The sequence below is a fragment of the Podarcis muralis genome, chromosome 3 (genome assembly GCF_964188315.1).
Source record: "Podarcis muralis chromosome 3, rPodMur119.hap1.1, whole genome shotgun sequence".
NCBI classification, from domain to species: domain Eukaryota; kingdom Metazoa; phylum Chordata; class Lepidosauria; order Squamata; family Lacertidae; genus Podarcis; species Podarcis muralis.
Window position 1 is genome coordinate 63,736,483 of NC_135657.1, and position 20,527 is coordinate 63,757,009.

Sequence of the window (20,527 nt, forward strand, 5' to 3'; positions counted from 1 at the left end):
GCAAAGGTGGTGAATGCATTTCTATGGATAAAAAAACAACTAGTTAACATTTCTTTTAAAAAGGAAATTAAAAACTTGTGTATCTCTAAATATGGAGAATACAATCTCCATGAAAGGAAGATTTCTCTTATCTGCTTTATATATGTCAGAAGCACTGGGCATTATTGGTTAATGCTATAGTGAGATTATTTCATGTTTTTTATTTTAACAACATGATACACAATACAATTATCAATAAAAACAGCAGCCTCTACATGTCTGATAGACTAAGGTTACCGGATGTCCCCGTTTCCTGGGGACAGTCCCCGGATTTACAAGTCAGTCCCCTATTTAGTAGGAATTTGAAAAGTGTCCCCAGATTCATTGGAAAAAAATCTGGTAACCTTATGACAGACTAGTCTAAACAGAAAACAAGACTAGTAACAATATTTCTGCAAACTGACTTTGTGGGCATTGTAAGATCTGTCAGTTTCCTAAACCCAGAAACAAGGGAAAGATATCAGCCTTAAAGATGGTAAAATGTGATAGCCTGGTGCATAGTAAACAGGACAAAATGGAAAGAAAAATAGATAGGCAAATAGACAGTAATATTTCTGGGAGTTATTCATGTGGGCAATATAGAATTTGTGTCAACACTACACAAACTATGGCTATAATTCTTCCCTAGGCAAAGGCACAGCAGCTGGTGCTTGTGTTATAATTGTGCTCTATAACTGCAGTGATAATTTGTACAGACTTCTTCAAAAACTGGGGTTGTATTGATCTGCTTACAAAAGGCAATTAGATCAATCAGAGGCTTTCATGAGCAGGAAGGAGGAAGAGGTGGTTTCTGCAGCTTCTTCCTTTCTCCTGCAGCCCCCTGGGGCACCTGCCACACTGTTCCAAAGGGTTCCCTAACCCTGTAAAGCAATCCCCATCCCCCCGCCCCCATTTGGGTGTGTATACAAAAATCAGCAAAAACTGCCTAATTTTTCACTTGCAGCTGAACCTGAATTTCTGCTGAACCAAACAGTGGAGGAACACAGCTGGATAAAACTTTTAATTCATTACATCAGTTAGTACCATGAGAACCTACTACTTCTAATCATGTACTCAATTCCAATACAATGTTTTAACAATATGCTTCCAAAAAGTATGTCGCACATACACCAAAGTTAATATTTTCTTAGTGCAATGCTTTGCTGGGCTAGTTTCAGTTATGGCATTCTAGTTTCTATAGAAACTGCACAGAAGAAAGCAACGTGGCCTATATCTAAACTAGATACCTGTCGCTCCCCCTGTTCAATAGAAAAAGTACTCAACCACTTGAGACAGTATGCTTGAGATGCTTATTCTTAGCCTGAATATTTGCATCAGAAATGCTCTTGTGCATGCCTGATAATGTTGATCAGCACAGCATTAGTGTTATCTGGGCAGGATACTGCAAGTTTGACCTCTGGTACAAAAGACCTGCCCACCGTGAGGCAGCTGCCACTGTTTTGTCCAAAAGGAGAGACCTTGAAGTGTCAACCTGCTATCATGCATGGAACACTCTCTTCACTGAATCATAATCACCAGCTTATTTGCCAAGCGCAAGTAAGCATTCCTAATCTCGTAACTTCCAGTAACAGAGTGCATCATTTATATGACATGGTGCATCTAACAAGTAGGACACCTGCACAAAGCACTTAATTCAGGAAAGCAATTACTGGCACTAGGATGATGAGCATCAGAGCTGGAGTATTCTTTATTTTTAACATATTTGAAAGGATACCTGTAGTTCTTTTCTTTGACATCAAACATTAGAGGCTTTTTGCAAAGAGGTTTCACCTCTGTGTCTTCCTGCTTTGATGAATGGAGATGAGCTGAAGATTTTAGGACAATGGGACTGGGACATTTTCTATTACTGATTTAAAATAAAAGGACAAGCTTTCAAAATCCTACATTCATGTCAAAATTAATCAAAGAATTAATAGCAAGCTGAACACCATACAATAGGAAAATACCATATACAATTTCCTTATCTGCTATTCAGATTTTTACAATTTGAGATGGATTCCTATTTAGAAAATACAATTGCACACAAATATGGATATCTCTTTTTGGGATTTATTTGCACCCCAACTCCAGAATCAAACCTGCATTCATGGAAGGACAGTTGGGCTCACAGAGGTTTTTCCATAAGTGGAAAGGGATCCCTCCATGAGCACATTTCCTTCTATGATTGGCAGGAGCTTCCATTCAAAGGGAGAAAATAGGATCCGAACCTGGAGATGAAACAAATATTTCAAATAGGGGTTGAAATCTATTTACTATTCTGTGTTATTATAAATAAATGTTAACTAGATATCTGATTTTGCTTTAATTGAAAAAAGTAATCTGTATATTATTTAGTTCATAAAAATTATATATCATTTGATTGTAAGAAAAAACCCCTCTAAAAATATAAAAGATTCAAATCAAGAATAAATGCAATACTTTAAAACATACAGAAAATTAAAATATTAAAATTCAAATCAGCATTTCTAAGCATTCTGGGTAGGTTTGCCTAAACAATGATTTTAGCAGGTGCCAAAAGGTTAGCATTTGATCTAAGTCTGCAAGCACTATAAGCTACATATAAAAGAAAATTCTGTCATAGTTACCTGATTACAGGAGATGCAGATCTTTCATTTGCTTCTGGCTTCCTGTTCCAATGCAGAGGCGGAATACTCTGAGGCATCTCTCCACTTAAGCGGTCTGAAAGGATATGTTCTTTGCTCAGATTTATCTCAGAATATGGGCAGCTGAGAGCACTGAAAAATTGAAGCAGAAGAAAGAGATTAGACATTGAAAAGACTTCCCAGTTGAACTGAACACCCTAAAGATTACAAGTTAGGTGGAACCTGTCTCAATCCATTAACCTATACAAGTAAAAATGTCTTGCAGGACTCCTACTTTAGAACTAAAGTGCCAACTAAATTTGAGCACACAGCACTTGGAAGTTCCTCATCAGGGAAATGTACTGATAAAAGAAATTCATTTGTAGGTTTCTTGTGCCATAAGATGTCAATACCTCTTCTCTTCAGTTTAGTTTGTTCAGGTAGAAGCAGCCAGCTTTGTTGTCCCCCTTCATTGGCATACAAAGCACCACAAGTCGTTTCTGTCATGTAGTGGAAGGCACTGTGCCTTTTCTGTAGTATTTTCAGGTGTTTAAGTGTTACTGACATCACAAAATACTGCTGCCTTCTGCCTGACTCACTTTACTTGATAGTAACTGTTCAGCTCCAATGTCAAATTGGGTCTATGCTGGAAACAGAGGGAAGGAGTTACTGCCATGGGCATAGTTCTTCCCTCATGAATGACTTCAAAATGGCTAGGCGTCTCAGCAGACCACTTAAACTTTTTTCATTTGGCATAGTCATAATTGTCAAAACTGGCTATGAAAACCACTGGCCCTAGGCCAAAATCCCATTAGCCTGCTTGATAAATTGAGCTCTACTCAAAACAGCCTCAATCTCTGTTGTTAGAAAAAAAATATCCAAGTACAAGACCAAGTAAAGATATTACTGATGTTATTCTCAAACCACCTAGATGAAGCTTCTGGACTTGTCCATGAAAGCCCTATGCAAGGACTTCTCTCCCCCCTCCCACCCCCCATTAGCTCAGGAAGGGTTGGGAGAATCCCCAGAATAGCATGCATTCTGAATAGAAGGGGGATTATTCTGTTTCACAAGCTACAATGCTTGCGCTAACATAACCATCAGAAGAGCATGACTTTGCCTTTCTCCCTCAGTGACTCGCAGACCATAGTTTGAGAACTTCTGTTCAAGTGTAATAGTAGGCAGTAAGATTGAAAGCCCAAAATGAAATGCTAAGAGGGACTGGGGAAACTTCAGAATCTGAATTGAAAGTCCAAGTGCAATTTTTGTTAAGTAAGCTGCTTCATCTGTATGAATATAGCATTGGCTTTCACAGGACACTTGGCTTCAGAGCTTTTTGCCAGAAGCAGACAAACATTTCCTGAAGTATTTGATTAGCATACACTAAAAAGGAAGGGGATAAATTAAAGAAATCACACTTCTAAAGTAAGGTGAAAATTACAAAATGAATAAAATTAATTAGGAACTGAAATTGGCATCATAGTCCCCACAAGTCCTAGGTGCCACATAAATTGCCTTTAATTGCTCTTAACTTTTGACAGTAACACAGATATGTAACTATTAACTGAATGCACAAAATGAAGCTTCCACACTTTGCCAGACACAACAGAAAGTATATGAAAGAGATTCTCCTTTACTTGTCAATAAACTAGAACACCTACTGTGAAAGAGAATTACTCTTTTCTTTTCTTTTCATTTTATTGTTATTTTAGGAAGGACTGCCTTTGTACAATATAAGGGTGGGAAATGAGCTCACAATTTACCTGTGGCTTCTCTTTTCAAGACAGTAGCTATCCTCCCACTTACCATTTCACATTTATCCCTCATTGTGACATAATTGCTTTTGATATCACAAGCATCTTCCTCAGAGCAGTAACCTAGCAATCTATATAACCACTCTGAAATGGCAAATGTAAAGACAAAGAGCAACCCCCGTCTCTTTTTAGTCTTTAGCTTATTCGGTTGGGTAGTCCAAAACACCAGGTATTTTTCAGGTTTGGACCAAAGGAGCTGTATGTTGTGCTAATCAACTTTCATTGTTTTCCTTTAAGCATTTGGCTCTGGGCAACATTCAATCCTTACAGATGCTTTCCAGAATGGAAAAGAGATCAATTCTTCAGTACTGGAGGCCTTGCTGCTCTTTTGCTATTGACAGAAAGAATGCCAGAGCGCAGCATGCGAAGAGTGTCTTATAATAGAAGAAATACTACTGACATTTTTCCTTAGTGCATTTATTTGTTTCAACCATGCACTTCCATGTGGGTTGCCAGCCTTTCTTCTCTTTTTCTTTCACTTCACACTGAACTGCCTTTCTTTCTCATTCACTTCTATTAGTTCTTATAAAAGTTGTGGGTTAGGGTGGGCACAAGAGGGTGCTGGGGTTGTTTTAGTTGAATATCACAACCAAGATCCAAATATCTACTTTCAACAAATCTGAGAGCTAGGGCATGCACGTAAATACTTTTTCCCCCTTTCTCCCTGAAAAACAGAAGGGATTCAAACTACTTTTGAAACTCTGTCCTGGTAAAGCAGTGCGTGGCAGGTCAGGATTGCAGTACCATGGAGAGTTCCAAGTGAACAACTTGCTCTGACCAAGACTGAAAGCCATTTAAAGCTTCCACCTGCATCTCTCCCAGGCTCCACCCCTTTTGGTGAGAACTTAAGATTCTTAAAGGGCCAACCTTCTGGCCTGAAGACACAGCCTCCTGCCCAGCAAGGTACTGTGGGGGACATTTGTTTTTTCAGGCTCAGCAGAAGGCATCTGTGAGAATAAGACATGTGAGTCAAGTTCTGGTTCTACGGGCCCTGGAGGTTGTGCTATGGGCTGTTTGTCAGCCTCAGGATCAGTAATCTCCTGATCTGCAGTAGAAAGCTCAGAGTCCTCAACCTGGTCTGACTCCTTAGCCACTGACTGCAGCCTCCAACTGTGCGCCTTGATCACAACTGAACTCTGGGGCCATCATCCTCTACTTAGTTTCAAAAGATAGCATGGAGGGCTCTTTGGCACATGGGATGAATCACAAGATTCTTCAGATCTCTGTCATTATATACACTTGTGAAAAATATAAAAGAATCAAAAAATAAAAGGAAAGGAAAACCATCTCCTTGCTACTGAAATTTTAGCAAATAGGGAAACATATATAATTTTGGAGTAAAACTTTAGCACCTTAGAAATCAATGGGAGCTGTGATGTCATTCGATGCACAACTACAATGAAAGCATTTTGCCCAAGTTTGTCCTTCTTTGCTCACTGTGTTTTAAAACAACCAGCAAGTTGTACAGGAACTATACAAACAACAAATAAAGCATTTAACTAAAAATGTATGAATTAAAAAGCACACAATTTATTCACAGGAGACACCAGGCAAGCTAATCTTCCTGCCTTTAAACAAGGAGGGATTCAAATAAATGAAGCTTTTTCTCAGAAAGCGGTAAATTAATCTGTACATTAATAAAACCAAATTACACTGTGGGAGGAACTGAGACATAACTCGTGTCTTTTAAGACAGGTGCTGTATCCAATTTTAGGAAATAACTTTCTTTTTTAAGTGAATGCTTTAGATTTACAGTTCTTAAAACAGGACTACTACGTTAGCACTGTATTATGCAGATGGCTTATTTTGGAACTCAGCACCAAATGAAGTTGATTTGTCTTGGTTTCCATTTTGGTTTTTTAATAAAGCAAAGTAAAGAGAGACTTGCACATGAGCAGTACAAGCTCAGTTTGAGAAATATACAAGTAGGCTTGTTCTCTTCCTTTGTAAACCAATCCCCCTCTCCATTTCTGGGTTGCCATAACCATGTTCAACTATGACAAACTACGGTTTAGCACAAACTAGGTGTCTTGGTAAACTCTGAATGCAGGAGTTAATCGTGACAGCCCCCGTAGCCATACCCCAAACCCTAAATCCATTGTCCCTCAAAGGAGAATCCAAATTGATGTCAAAAAAGGTAGCTGTGCAAGGAATGTTTACTACAGAAATGAAGGAATAATGTCTAGTCTTTCAAGAAGGACTCCAGTCCTATATATAGTTACCTGAGTGTAAGGTCCATTAAACTTAGGGGTGCTGACTTCTGAATGCATAGGTTAAATTTGCAAAACACATTAAGCGTCAACAAAAGACGCCAGCTAAAGCCTCTTTGTCTCTTCATTCACTCACCTGAGTCAGAAGACACCATTAATTACCCTGGTACTCCAGCAAATGAGGTCATCACTTCTACTCTGGAAAGAGCAGAAGGGCTGCATTCGCCCAAGTTTCCCTTCCACTACACCACTGAAGCTTGGAAGTTGCCATTAACCATAGTTTTTCAGTTCAGATGTCATTAAAAACTAACAGTAACTTGGAGATGGAGGAAACACAAGAAAGGAGGAGGAGGAGGAGGAGGAGGGACAGCATGAGCTAGCAGCACGTTTCTCCATCCTCTAAACCACTGTGTTGGTGTTTTAAATCAATTCGTAAATCCTCCCAAGCAGCACAGCCTCCAGGTCTCCATTTAACAAGCCAACCATAAATCATCAAAAATTAATCATGTTATTCCCTACATTGGGTTGTTGACACCAGAACAAAATGGTATACAATATCCCCTTCAAATGAATACACAGCTTAAAAAACAATTGGAAGAAAAAGAAATTATATGATTCACTTGACATCCTCTTTACTAAGGAATTGTGAAGGCTTTAATTTTTAAAAAGCACTAGACAGATCAGAAGTATGTCTAACAGCATAGTAAATCCCACGTTGTATTGAAATGAAACCAGTGAAATAGCAAAGCAACAGAAACATTGCATTTCTGGAATCAACAGTGTTTTTGTGAACTCTGTTGATAGACAAGAGAAGGAGTCCACATCTTCACAATCAATGACTACAAGTGACATTTCCACTAGAAAAATAAGAGAATGAATCACATAGTGATTCATCTTTCCAGCGGGTGGACGGGAGACTGTGTTTGCATGTGGGCTGAAATACTCAGAACATAGTCAATCTAAATAGTCACACAATTTGAGGGTTGTTGTTTTTTTTTACAAACAAGAGAGTGAAGAAAGGGAAAGTAGGATTCAGATAACTATAGTGTTGGGGTGGGGGGAAGTTATGCAGGACAGCTCCTTGCCCCCCCCCCCCAGGGCTTCTGAGGTTATGCAGATTTTCACACTCTTCCACGACCAGGTGAGTTATACAGGAATCTTAAAATCAATTCTATGTTGGCTGACCTTTGTATTATAAGGTATACTTTGTAGGACATTCAATACACAATTCCTCACATAAACACACCCGACACTCCCATTTGTATGCAAGCCCAAACACTTTTCTGCAAAGCAGAACCCCCAAAGCCCTTTTTAACATCTACATTTTAAAAGGTGCTCATTTTAACCCTGCCATAATTAATCACTGCAGGTTTCATCCAGCTCAAGCAAAACACTTATCAGAAAATGGCCAATCTGCCTACTCTCAGACACTTGCTCTGACAGCATAAATGCACCTTGTCATAAAAAATTCAAAAGTACATTTTCAGCGCTGAGATGAAAGAACCCATGGAATAAAGCCTGACGTAGATAATTATATCCATTTTATATTGTCCTTTTAACTCAAGTGGACAGTGGGACACAATCTGAGGATTCTAGGATGACTTGGATTCAGAAACCTGTAGGCTCCTGCTATTTTTCCCCCTGAGTGCTTATTGAACTAAATGTCCCAGTAATTTTAATATAGCTGAATTTGTACTCAAACTGAATTGTAAGACTGCAGCAGCAGCAAATACAAGTTATAACTGAATTAGTTTTCTTTCTCATTAGCATTACGTAGGAACAAATATAGTACATATTTGTGCTGACCTGCTTTATATTGATGCTTTTCATCTTCAACCAAATATCTATGTATATATGCTATATTATGTATGTATATATGTACGTATGTACACACAAGTCCCCCTACTGCAAATAGTTGCTCCAATTCATGGAGGGCAATGGGCACAGCAATGGGGCAGAGGCAGGGGGAGAGGGTAGTACCCCCCCCCCGTCTCCACTTCTCCCATCTCACTCATTGAACACACATTGACAAATGCCTGAAGAAAGGGCAGGGGGGGAACTAATAATATATTTTATCTGCTTTCCCATTATTTTGAGTGGTGCTTAGATCAGAAATTCTGAAACACGCATTTCTAAACAAAATAAAAAAATTCCTTCCAGTAGCACACTACAAGGAGTGAGTCTCTGTGACAACGAAGAACAAGAGTGTTGCTGTCTAGATTAAGCAGAAGGAGTAGTACAGTGGTACCTTGGGTTACAGACCCCATTGGGTTACAGGCCCCATTAGCTAAAGTGGTGTCTCAGGTTAAGAACAGACCTCCAGAATGAATTAAGTTCTTAACCCGAGGTACCACTGTAATTGGCACAAAGTAAGGGGTACATTCCACAGATGGATATATTAACCAAGTTAGCATTTAACTTTGTCTATCTAGCTGACAGCAGTGACAAAACAACATGTTTCTACTTCAATAGAGGCTATCAGGTGCATTTAAGATGCCCAAAGACAAAACAATGATGTGCTGACCAATTGCACAAACCTGTGAAAACTACTCTGTAAAGATAGGCTACATTGTTTGTGTGCGTATAAAGATATATATATATATATATATATATATATATGCAGGTTTTGGTGTCCTCGGGTATCTTCCCGTGTAAAAGTTGGGGTGTCTAGGCGACGTTTCGACGAGGTCTCACTCGTCATCTTCAGGCAGGTGCTTTCGGCTTCTTGTTACTGGAACAGAGCTCCACTTGTTGGAACAGAGGCTCTGTTCCAGTAACAAGAAGCCGAAAGCACCTGCCTGAAGATGACGAGTGAGACCTCGTCGAAACGTCGCCTAGACACCCCAACCCCAACCCCAACCCGAGGACACCAAAACCTGCATTCCTGTACCCGTGAAAATCTACGAAAGCAAATATATATATATATATATATATATATACACACACACACACACACACACAGAGAGAGAGAGAGAGAGAGAGAGAGAGAGAGAGAGAGAACCCAGCAACTATTACAAACCTTTCCATGTTCATTCCAAAGAGGTAACCTGAATTCCTGTTTTCTTCCTCTAGTCCACATCTTCTTTTTCACAAACATCAATTAAGGCTGCAATTCTATACCCCATTTCCTGGGAGTAAGTTTTATTGAACTCCATGGAACTTCCTTCCGAGGAGACGTGTGTATAAGCTTGTGTTAGAAATCAAGTATGTGCAGATTCTAATTGGCCATCCAAGTTTAGCTATTTCATGCATACCTGTGGTGGCCCGTATGTCTGGCTCTTTTTATGTGTCCAACTCCTTTGCAGCCCGCTGTAGGACATCCTCCTTGTTCTAAAGCTTCTACCAATTCCAAAGGACCTATACAAATAATATGGGAGGTAAAATGCAAAGCATTTGTCAGAATGGAAGTTATGTCTCACGTTTAGGCCAAGCTCTAGTGAACATCTGTTTAAAATGCTGAAGACCAACAAGTACAAATTACCAAGATAAAATATTTAAACCTTACTAAAATCTCCTGCAACCATTTCATTATCTTGTTAGTCAAAACCTGACAAGTATTTTATTCTTTAATAAATTATGACTCGATTGTATGAATATTGAATCAAACAATGATTTATGTTATTCTGCACATAAATATTCCTGCATTCAGGATATAGATGCAATTTCTTTCACAAGCTATTAAGAATTTTTTCTTCTATTTTGTTTTTGAAAATCTGACTCCTCCTGCAAAAAATGAACACCCTCTTCCGCCCAGAAAATGTTTCTCAATAAGGAAACTACAACTTAAGAGGTTAATTTATCAGTTGTTTCCAAGAGCAAGCATTATTCCCAACTGATCCCCCAAGTATTCACTTCTAACTACAATTCTATGGTTCTATAAACTATTACAGCAATAATTGACTTGGCTCTAATATGCCACATTACATTTTCTAAGTCAATCAAATACTTTATAAATATTTCTTCAGAATCTAGAAGATGTTTTAAAAGCATTCATATACTGGTTTCTATTTTTTACAGTGAAATAATAGGGATGCAACATTTAATCAACAAAAGGGTTAGATCAATTGATTAAGAATTTAAAGGCATAACAAAGGTTTTTAATTATTACTTTTTAAAAACAAAAACAAAAATTGTTCATCCTTTGTTCAGAATGTGAATTTATAAAGAGCTATAATTTTGCCATGATCTGGAGTAACATGAATTCATATTTAATATCAAGTCAGAAATTAAGATTATTTTCCAGTCTCCAGTACCAAGGTTATTTGCTTCAAAGATGCTGGCTTTGTTATGCATACTAGACTTATTCAGTATTACAGAGGTGGCATCAAACAAAAGGCAGGTATTCAATATCCTTTCTTTAAACTTCTACTATATCTTATATCACATCTCACTAAGTGGGGGCTGAAGAGGATGTCCAGTTTTCCCACACCAGCCAGCAGGATGGATATCAGGGCTATCTGCATCGATCCAATAATCATAAATACTATCCCAGCCATCGAAGTGGACCTAGAACACAAAGGAATATTACATTTCAAACTTAAGCAAAGTCCTATTCCCATGCAATCTCCAAGAGTACTTGGCTTTCGTTAGAGAACATAATGGTTAAGAGAATCCATTTGTTCAAATTACAGGCATTATGTAGTGGACAAGGGTGGGTGGGAGAAGGAGTTTGTCAAGCAATTCAAAATTATTTGTAAGCTCTCGTCTTACAAATTACAATAGCTTTTGCATTTACTGAGATAAGAAATAGACCGCAATGACAACTAGTTTATTAAAGTGTTGATGCATGAGCTTAACAATTTCTTTAGTACAGAATGGTCCTCAATGTGAGTCTATATGACGCCTAAATAACTTGTGATCCATCAAGTTAAACACAGCTCACTGACCATACAGTGAAGCTTCTCCAGCGCTTTTGACAGACCCTATTGTTGCAGTCACAGGCATACAATAAAAATAGGGCACTGAGCCCCTGATGGACCACCACAATTTTTGCCTCACCCACATCCCCCTGAAATTCCCCTGCCCCAAACACACCAGTTATACTGTTACTATGCACTAAGTAATAATGATGATGATGATAAAAAGGTTAAGTACTATCTAGAACAGGATGAAAGTTTTGAGAACTTAAGCTTGCATTATTTGAGGCATCTAGTTCTGGTTTTCTAAAATTATTCCTCATCCTGCAGGCCATAAGTGATACCAAACACTGTAGATATGCAAGAAAGTAGTTCCAAAAAACAACCAGCAGATAAAAGCACTGTTAATAAGTCATGGAGTGTAAAATACGTACGGTAGTAAAAATGTTTTAAATGTTTTCTTTCCTTGCTAGTTTCAATTTTATATCATATCTAAGAGGAAATGAATGGGAGTCTGAAGGACTAGCACCGTACAGGATGAAATAGGATATAACTGAACGTATACCTTTATTGCAGTACTTTTTGGGCACAATGTACCAAGCAATACATTTCAGGTGTAATTTGCAGTAAAATGACTTGAGATTAGCTGTCAACTCAGCCGGCTCTAAAGCCTCATGTGTTATTATGGAACTGCTGGGTTTGTAGGCTTCTTCATTCGCTTTAATTGAAGGAAATCATTTCTATGCCTGTGGATGTTTGTTCTCCCTTCTATGGGAGTGAATGGAGAAGCCATGTGGGACATTGTGTGTAACATGATACCACCACTCAGAAAGGGATTGTTCAATACAGTAATTTTAAAATATATTTAAAAGTATGAATTACTTTAATTCTGTGGTCATCAGTATCTACCACGGTTGCTACCCTGATAAGTACAGGATTCCTCTTGTCAACTACTTCAAGTTTCATATTCTTCTGGAATCCATGAGAAGGTTTCTACAACAAAGAAGAGATTGAGCTGCTATTATTTATATCCTTCTTTTCTATTAAAAGTAACCAAAAGAAAATAAATATAAAAGAAACATTAAAAAAAATCAGATTTGTTACAGCTGCTCCCATAGTTTACAATGAATAACTGATGTCAATTAAACTAAAAATTTAAAACAGCATATGCACCTACTTAAACTGGCATTCACAGCTTTAAAAATAACCTTTGTTAATGACTTTGTGTTGTATGCAATTGTGTCCTTCCACTGCTGAAAAGCTCTTTGATCCAGCTGAGAGTTCTATGAGTGGGAAGTGGGAGGAAATGGTTGTTGCAAATTTCCCATTTCCTATGTCCAGCCCTTTTAATACTGTTGAAATGCTCTGATGGGATGACAACCTACACTTCCCCCACCTACCTCTAGTGAGAGAAATTATTTAGCTTCTTCATTATACAGTAGGGTGGAGAAAGAAAAGACATACCCAATAAACGTTTGCCTGAGTATTTTGCCTTGACAGCTACAAAATAGCAATATTATTATTTTGATATGCATGTTGATTGCAAGCTGAAAAGACAATATACTATTATATGCTACTTTGTTTATAGCTCAATTTTAAACGTGTTTGCCGTCTGCTTTGTTGTTACTGTGACTGCATGCTTTACTATTCTTTCATTTTTTTCATATTTTGTTATGACTTACTGGCCAAGACACCAGCACAATATCTTAAGACTGTCCCAAAAGGTAGACTTTGTGGCTTCATGATCATGCCAATTTCTCTCTCTCTTGCCCTCAACCCTCTGATTTACTTAGCTGTTGTTTTTGTGTACCTGCTGAACTGAAACTTGCCTCCAAAGCTGAAATATTGGTAGCTTTTAAACCATTAAGGTTATATGTTTATATATAACACCTAAGCTAAATAACTTTATAAAACAATGAATGGTGTGGATAGAAGGAAAGTTTTCTCCCTCTCTCAAAAGACTAGAAGTGAGGGTCACCAACAAAACTGACTGCCAACAGGATCTGAATAGAAAAAGGAAGGAATTATTCATATACTGCATAGTGAATTAATAGAATTTATGGCTAATTATAGAATCAGTCTCTTCTTTCTTAAACTGCCAGCATGCAGGAGCTGGCTGGACTAGGGACCCTTGCTTGCAGTTTGTGTTTAGGAGGGGGAAGGAAGATTTGGGGGAAATGAGCTTTTTCCCGAACGCAAACTACAGCTATGCATGCTCACAATATGGATTAGGATTCCACGCAATGGTGCCACACTCTGGATTTCCCCTCTCCACTCTGGCAATTTATGGAGGAAAAAGCACTCACACATGTGTAGAGTTTGGGCCCGAGGTAGTGGTGGTCACTAATTTTTATAGGCATTTATTTATTTACTCTTTGATGATTTTCCTTTCTCCTGGAGCCGCTGCCCTACCAGTTCTCCAGAGCAGATTTTCAAGGGGCACAAGGGAGCTGCAGCGGAAAGGAAGTATCACTGAAAGTCCCCTCTCTTCTTTCCTGTACCATCACATGAGCAGAACTCCTCCCAGGAGAAGCTTCTACCAGTGGAAGCCAAGAAGCATAGGAACAGCCTTGAAGCATGAGATAGGCATATGAGAATACTGCATATTTTTCTTACCACTTTAAAAGCCCTGGCAGGTGCTGGTAAAGAACTAGTTTCTTCCAAATATTTCTCCCAAGAAAAATGCTTGGCATGTGGATAGTCTGGAAAATAAATGATGATACAAGATGTAATTATGTCATGCAACACAGAGTAAGGATATTTTTCAGGCCTTGTTAGGTTTAAAGAAGCAACAGAAGAATATATAAATGTGCTTGCACTCCTTCTGCCACCCTGCAATGCAAAATATGAATAATGGGACTTGTCAGCCTCCCTGTGGACAGAGACCCAAGTTCCCGAAGCCATCTCTATCATATCTCACCTTGAGAAGACCCACATCTATTTTTCATATTATTTCACTCCTTCTGTCTAGTTTTCAGAGGATGTGTATGTTTTACTCTAATGTGTGTTGTCATACAGTTAAAACACATCATCAAAGAGAAGCTCCTGAACTTTAAATATGATTAAAAGGTTAGGGTAGAAGTAAGCCTCTGGCAGCCCTCAGTAACAATTATTTTAAGGATTCTGAGCAGATCAGAGTCCTGCAGTTATGAATAAATAAATGAACATTTAATCCTCACACAGTCCCAGTCACCCTTCTCCTCTGCACATTTTCTAATCCTACTTTTGCTTGTTCCTCGGTTGTTCGCCTAACAACTATATGCGTAAGGCCAACTATTTACCTGTCTGTGTGCTTCTCCCATATCTCATATTCCTTCGGACTATCTCTTCATATTTTCCCTGTTCTTATTAAACTACATCATTTCCAGTGTCTACCCATTCACTTCCTTCAATACCCTTCCTTTTCTGCATTATTTCCTTCAGCCTTCATTTGCCTTCTTGGCTCTTCTTTCCCTACCCCCTTCTTCTTTCCTTGGCCCTCTGCTGCTTCATGCCACTTCCTCTTCCAGAGGTGGGGCCCTTTTTCTTGAGTGGGCACCAGGACACCACCAAGCTGTTGCCATCTTCCAATCGCTTGAGACAGGACAAAAGTCATTACTCCAAAGAATCTCTTGAGTCACCCCTCCCTTAAAGTGGAAGGCAGTTACTCATGTTACTGTAAAGACAGGCTTCAAAAACGGTTTGAAACCTAACACACTGCATCAACCGACTTCAACTTTTATCATGCTGCCCAGCATCAGGTCCCCACTCCTTCTGCATGTGATTGAACATCCCGAAAAGGACTTCAGTGACATCAGAATAGTTCGTTCAGTCAAGACAGGTGGCTTCATTACAACTATAGATTTAAAAATAAGAGCACTCCACTTATCAGAATCTAAGGTATAAAATAGACTGGAATTATTAGAATACATAAAGAACCAAAAGTGTCAAAATTCTGCTGTGACTCTGAGCATCTAAGCATCGAAAACTAAAAGGCCTGTGCATTCCAGCTCTTAACGTTTTACTGAGTCAAGTACTAATCTGAACCTTTAGGTGTTACACATCAGCTTTAAATGCAGATAGCCCCCTGCCTAGCCAGTAATATCTTAGCAAAGCTGCTTTTTAGGCAAAATTTCCACCAACACTGTAAATGCAGAATATAGCTTCATACTGGCTACTATCATGGGGGAAAATATTGTCACTGTGGGAAATCCAATTTGAGTTTTCTCTGTTTATAAAATGCATACTGTTAAAAGGTAACAGCTTACAAAGCATTACTTTTCCAAGTGACTCATAATATGGTAGTGAATTACACCATCACTCTGTGTGGGCTATTTTACAAAACTCTCTATAGCAAGCTACAATTACATCACTTGCAGGTTCAATATTTATAGTACATTTAAGAAGATTTTCATGCTCTAATTTCATAGCTCCAAGGTATTATTTATGATTTCCACAGTTTATTGATTCTCATCTGCTAGTTATTACCATTTTCTGTAACACATTTTCTCTTTTGCATGGTAGTCTTTTCACTTTATTCACATAATGGCTTACATGAGCTCCCTATTCTGTTAAAATTCAGCACAATTAAGGGTTATAGTCAATGGTAACTCAGCAGTAGAGCATCTGAAGTCCTGGCCTCAGTCTCCAGCTTCTCCAGCCAGTCAGTCTAGACAATACAATCGTACCTCAGAAGTCGAACGGCATCCATTCCGGAAGTCCGTTTGACTTCCAAAATGTTCGGAAGCCGCACCGGACATTCAGGTTCCAAAGAACGTTTGCAAACCAGGAAAGTCACTTCCGGGTTTGCAGCATTCAGGAGCCAAAGCATACGAGTGCCAAGGCGTTCGGCTTCCAAGGAACAACTGTATTGAGCTAGATGGACCAATACGCTTACTCAATATAAGGCAGCTGCCCACTATGTCCCTAAGTTGCTATTGGAAGAAAGGCAAGAATCAGGTGCCCTGATTTGTGTGAGTTGAAGCACTGTCTGTCAAACAAAGCCACTTCTGGATGTTCCTCTAAAATCTTAAGTACTTTAAGGATGATCAGGATTTCACCTTTTCCAGTGTACATGATATTCTGGCATAAATTTTTATTCTCTGCCTTCTCCCGTTATTGTCCCTGCAAGCTCACTTTTAAAGTGAGAGGATTTTTACTCTAAGTAATCCCACATTACAATTTCTAGTCTTGTGAAATAAAGTTGTGCACAGACGTGCTCTTTCATACAGACCTCGAGGGGTTACAAGGGTCTTTCTGTGCTCTTTACACCAGCCAACTGGATGAATATGTGGACTAGCCGCTTCACACCTGCAGGAGAAATGTTGATTTAGTTAGATTTCATTTCTATAAATGTCTTAAACAGCTTTCTAGGGTCTGTCTAAAGCAGCTTATGGTCAACAGAGATCTGGGCTGCCTGTAAACAGAAATGCTAGACAAGCTCCACAGCTCTAAGAAATAGCCTCTCAAAAGAATTTTGTCTGAGCACATTAATTTTTGGCCTAAAACATTCAGCTAAATAATTGGTCCAGCCTTACAAACCATTCAGAAATTACCCAGTGAAAAAATGGTTACCTGCAAACACAATCCTAAGACACTAATATATGACCCAAAAAGGAAGGCGGGGGGGGGGGGGGAGAGAATACAGTGCACTGATTTTATTCACCGTAAGTAACTATTTGAGTGGCTAGTTACAAGCTTACATTTTGTAGCTTTTTTGTTCTTCCAATGTGTATGTCTGAAGATGTTTATAGATGCTGTGAGTTGCATATGCAAGCATATGGAGGAGAAGCAAACATTTAAGCCAATAAAATACAAACTGTGCAAATTGTTCTATTGTGGTAGAATTAGCTCTCTAGTTCAGTAAGATTGATAGGCAACTCTACAGAATCCTGTCTGAAGACTCTGGCATAATGTATATATGCTTATGAACCTTTCTTCTTTTCTGAAAAAGAGCTCTCTCATTTGTAAAGCACTTGTATTACCATGAGCCCCTGAATTGTAAGTAATCAGGTAATAATAGTATTTCAACAGTTTGAAAAATAATGATTCATAACTGCATTATAACAAAATGGAAAGGGTATAGAGACAGAAATTCCTTTAAATATATATAGGACGAGATGGTTGGATAGTGTTTTTGAGGTTACCAGCATGAGTTTGACCAAACTGCGGGAGGTAGTGGAGGACAGAGGTGCCTGGCGTGCTCTGGTCCATGGGGTCACAAAGAGTCGGACACGACTAAACGACTAAACAACAACAACACTGTTCTGAATACTGGTCTTGCTGAAGAGGAATCACTCTAATAATACACAAGTCATCTTATAGCACCATCTAGTGCTCAGATGTCAAACTCACTGTGAACATATGTCAAGTTAATTTAAGGAAATGCTGAAATATCATATGTTGCTCTGCTCTATGAAGAGGTGGTTCTTCCCTTCTGAAGACACTTTTCCCTGACAAAAGTTTGTTTACATTCATTTTTCTCAACAAAAGTTTGGGGGATGGGAAGGTATATCATGTTTAAGGCAGCTGAGGTAGCTCAATCAGCTTAATATCAAGGTCATGGGTTTGAGCCCCACGTTGGGCAAGATTCCTGTTTTGCAGGGTGTTGGACTAAGGACCCTTCTGGCCCCCTTCCAACTCTATGATTCTATTATTCCATGAAACATGAAATTCTGCTGTCAGATACCAGGTGTGGGGGCCACTCTCCTATGGATTCATCACACTGTAGCTGTAACTTTTTAAAGGACCACATTACTTATTTGAAGGTCTACCTACATCCATGTGAGCCTGCCCAGCTCTAAGATTCGTATCTGGGGCCTTGCTAGCTGGCCTGCCCATTACAGTCTACCAGACTGGCAGGCACTATAGGCGGGGCCTTCTGGTGGCAGCCCTGAGCCTTTAGCACTCCCAAGACAAATACAGCATAAAATGCCCTATCGTTTTAAAATGGACCATAAAATCATTTCTGTTTCAATATGCATTTTAATAAGTTTGTTCTGAGCTTGGCTTCAAAAACTTGTTTTAAGCTGTTGGCATTTCAATTTGGGAAATGGCTCTTTGTATTTGAAAAACTGTATTATGGCATTTAAATTGTGTTTTGCCAGCTGCCTTGAGAGTGCTCTGCTCTGAAAGACTGCATATAAATACCTTAGGGGGGAAAATGAGTGAAAAGGTCTGCAACCGTGGGTGTTGGGTCAATCACAACTTCATGTTTGGGAGCCTGTGCCACTGGGCCCACCTGCATGGCTCCAAGCTCTTTAAAAGGTACAGCCCTGCCAAGGGATGCACCCCTGGGAAACGTGATGCTGCTGTAATGTTTAAAAGGTGCCCATATCCCATTTAAAATCAATGAGACAAGCTAGTCAAACTCAAATCCCAGCGCTTTCAACAGAACTTGAATGCAGCATGTCCACGACGTTTAATGCCGAAGGGATCAAGCAGCAGCTTTAAACAACCTCCCTGTGTCTTCAGAAAAGGTTCTTTTTCTTCTGTTCCAGGGTATATTTTCTCTTTTCTGCTTTATCTTCAGTTTCTTTGCCCTTTGACATTCTGCAGTTTTATTCTGCCTTTGCTCTCAAGCTCTCCTAGCAACCAACCCCACCTCCTTAAGCAAGTCTGCCTCACACTTAAACATGAATGACTAGCTCAAGAGTATCAAAAAACGTGTTAAAAGCAAAGCAATGGTCACCCGTTTCTGTGGCCAAGCATTGGGACAGCATTCATTCACACTAGAAAAAGGAGCTGGAAGGTTTCATGGCCTAAACATCAGACTACAGTGGTACCTCGGGTTACAGACGCTTCAGGTTACAGACTCCGATAACCCAGAAATATTACCTCTGGTTAAGAACTTTGCTTCAGGATGAGAACAGAAATCGAGCGACGGCGGCACGGCGGCAGCAGGAGGCCCCATTAGCTAAAGTGGTACCTCAGGTTAAGAACAGTTTCAGGTTAAGAACGGACCTCCAGAACAAATTAAGTTCTTAACCTGAGGTACCACTGTATTATTAGACTTCCATGTCAAAAGGCCCGCAATCTGCATATCCAGTTTAAAAATCAAAATGTTCACATGTGCCCTTACCAAAGCAGAACAAATGTAAACCATGGCCTGCGTCACATGACAGGGAAGTCAAATTATGGCTTTCTAGAATGGTACAAATGTGCTGCCTCCTGAGAAGTGATCACAGCCACTTTGCTCCTTGGCTTAGTGACTGTGCTGAAAGGCTTGGAGAGGAGCAAAGCAGCTGAAATTACTTTCCCTGGAAGTCTGCACATTTGCATGAAGCCAAGGTTTGGCTTAGTGTCATGTGCAAACACGGCCAATGAGAGAAACAATAGTGCCTCAATTTGAAAACCAATCTAAGGAAGCTTTATGGAGAACTCAAACGCTTGTTCACTATTTTTCTTTAAAAAAATAATGTTTATTAAAGATTTTATTGGTTTACAAAAGTATATGCATTGACTCTTCTTTCATGCTGTAACGTCTTTTCTACAGATCAGTTACATTTGTTATGAGATGTTAGTGTTGGGTATAGTATAAGGTCAGGGGGAAAGAGTGGGGGAGAGGGGTGGGGGGAATTTATATTCTTTTTTATAGTGTACGTGTGGGGTTTTGTGTCAACGTCAGCTGGGTAGGTTCTCTTTCTATTCGCTTGATACATTTCTTGCTCACTATTTCTGAGTCTTTGCCTCTAGTAAAGTTATTGTTCAACTGTGCATTTTGACATTTTTCTGATGGACCAACAGCATTTCCTATGCTTTTTACACTACAACGTGGTATCCTTTAATTGAACGTTTAAGCCAAAGCTTTATAAAAGCATAATGACAGTTCTGCAGACGAAGTATAATGGAACTACCATTGACCTGCTTATTGGTTTGCAGATCCAATTTCTTTTGATGATCGTTTGATAAGATCTTGAGGAAATTTAATTTATTTATATGAATGTTTATACACTGCCAACTAATAAAAAAGAGTATTGTGACAGTGTACAATAACATCATTAAAACATCATAAAATTAGATAATTAGGTAATGAAATAAAGGACAAA

At 39.1% G+C, this 20,527-nt stretch overlaps 1 protein-coding gene across 12 annotated transcripts in view; it reads right to left on the minus strand.

Moving 5' to 3' along the window:
* The window catches only part of L3MBTL3 (L3MBTL histone methyl-lysine binding protein 3), a 55,093-nt gene that overhangs the window by 4,771 nt on the left and 29,795 nt on the right, over positions 1-20,527 (minus strand). For 10 of the 12 annotated variants that reach the window (XM_028723383.2, XM_028723385.2, XM_028723388.2 and 7 more), the window contains exons 12-19: positions 16,714-16,790; positions 14,118-14,203; positions 12,710-12,784; positions 12,384-12,494; positions 11,037-11,151; positions 9,900-10,002; positions 2,625-2,774; positions 1,754-1,885 (exon numbers count right to left, since the gene is read on the minus strand). In XM_028723383.2, the coding sequence (XP_028579216.2) occupies positions 1,754-1,885; positions 2,625-2,774; positions 9,900-10,002; positions 11,037-11,151; positions 12,384-12,494; positions 12,710-12,784; positions 14,118-14,203; positions 16,714-16,790 (849 nt within the window). The remainder of the gene's footprint in view (positions 1-1,753; positions 1,886-2,624; positions 2,775-9,899; positions 10,003-11,036; positions 11,152-12,383; positions 12,495-12,709; positions 12,785-14,117; positions 14,204-16,713; positions 16,791-20,527) is intronic. The other 2 variants (XM_028723395.2, XM_077926005.1) reach the window with 2 other exon arrangements.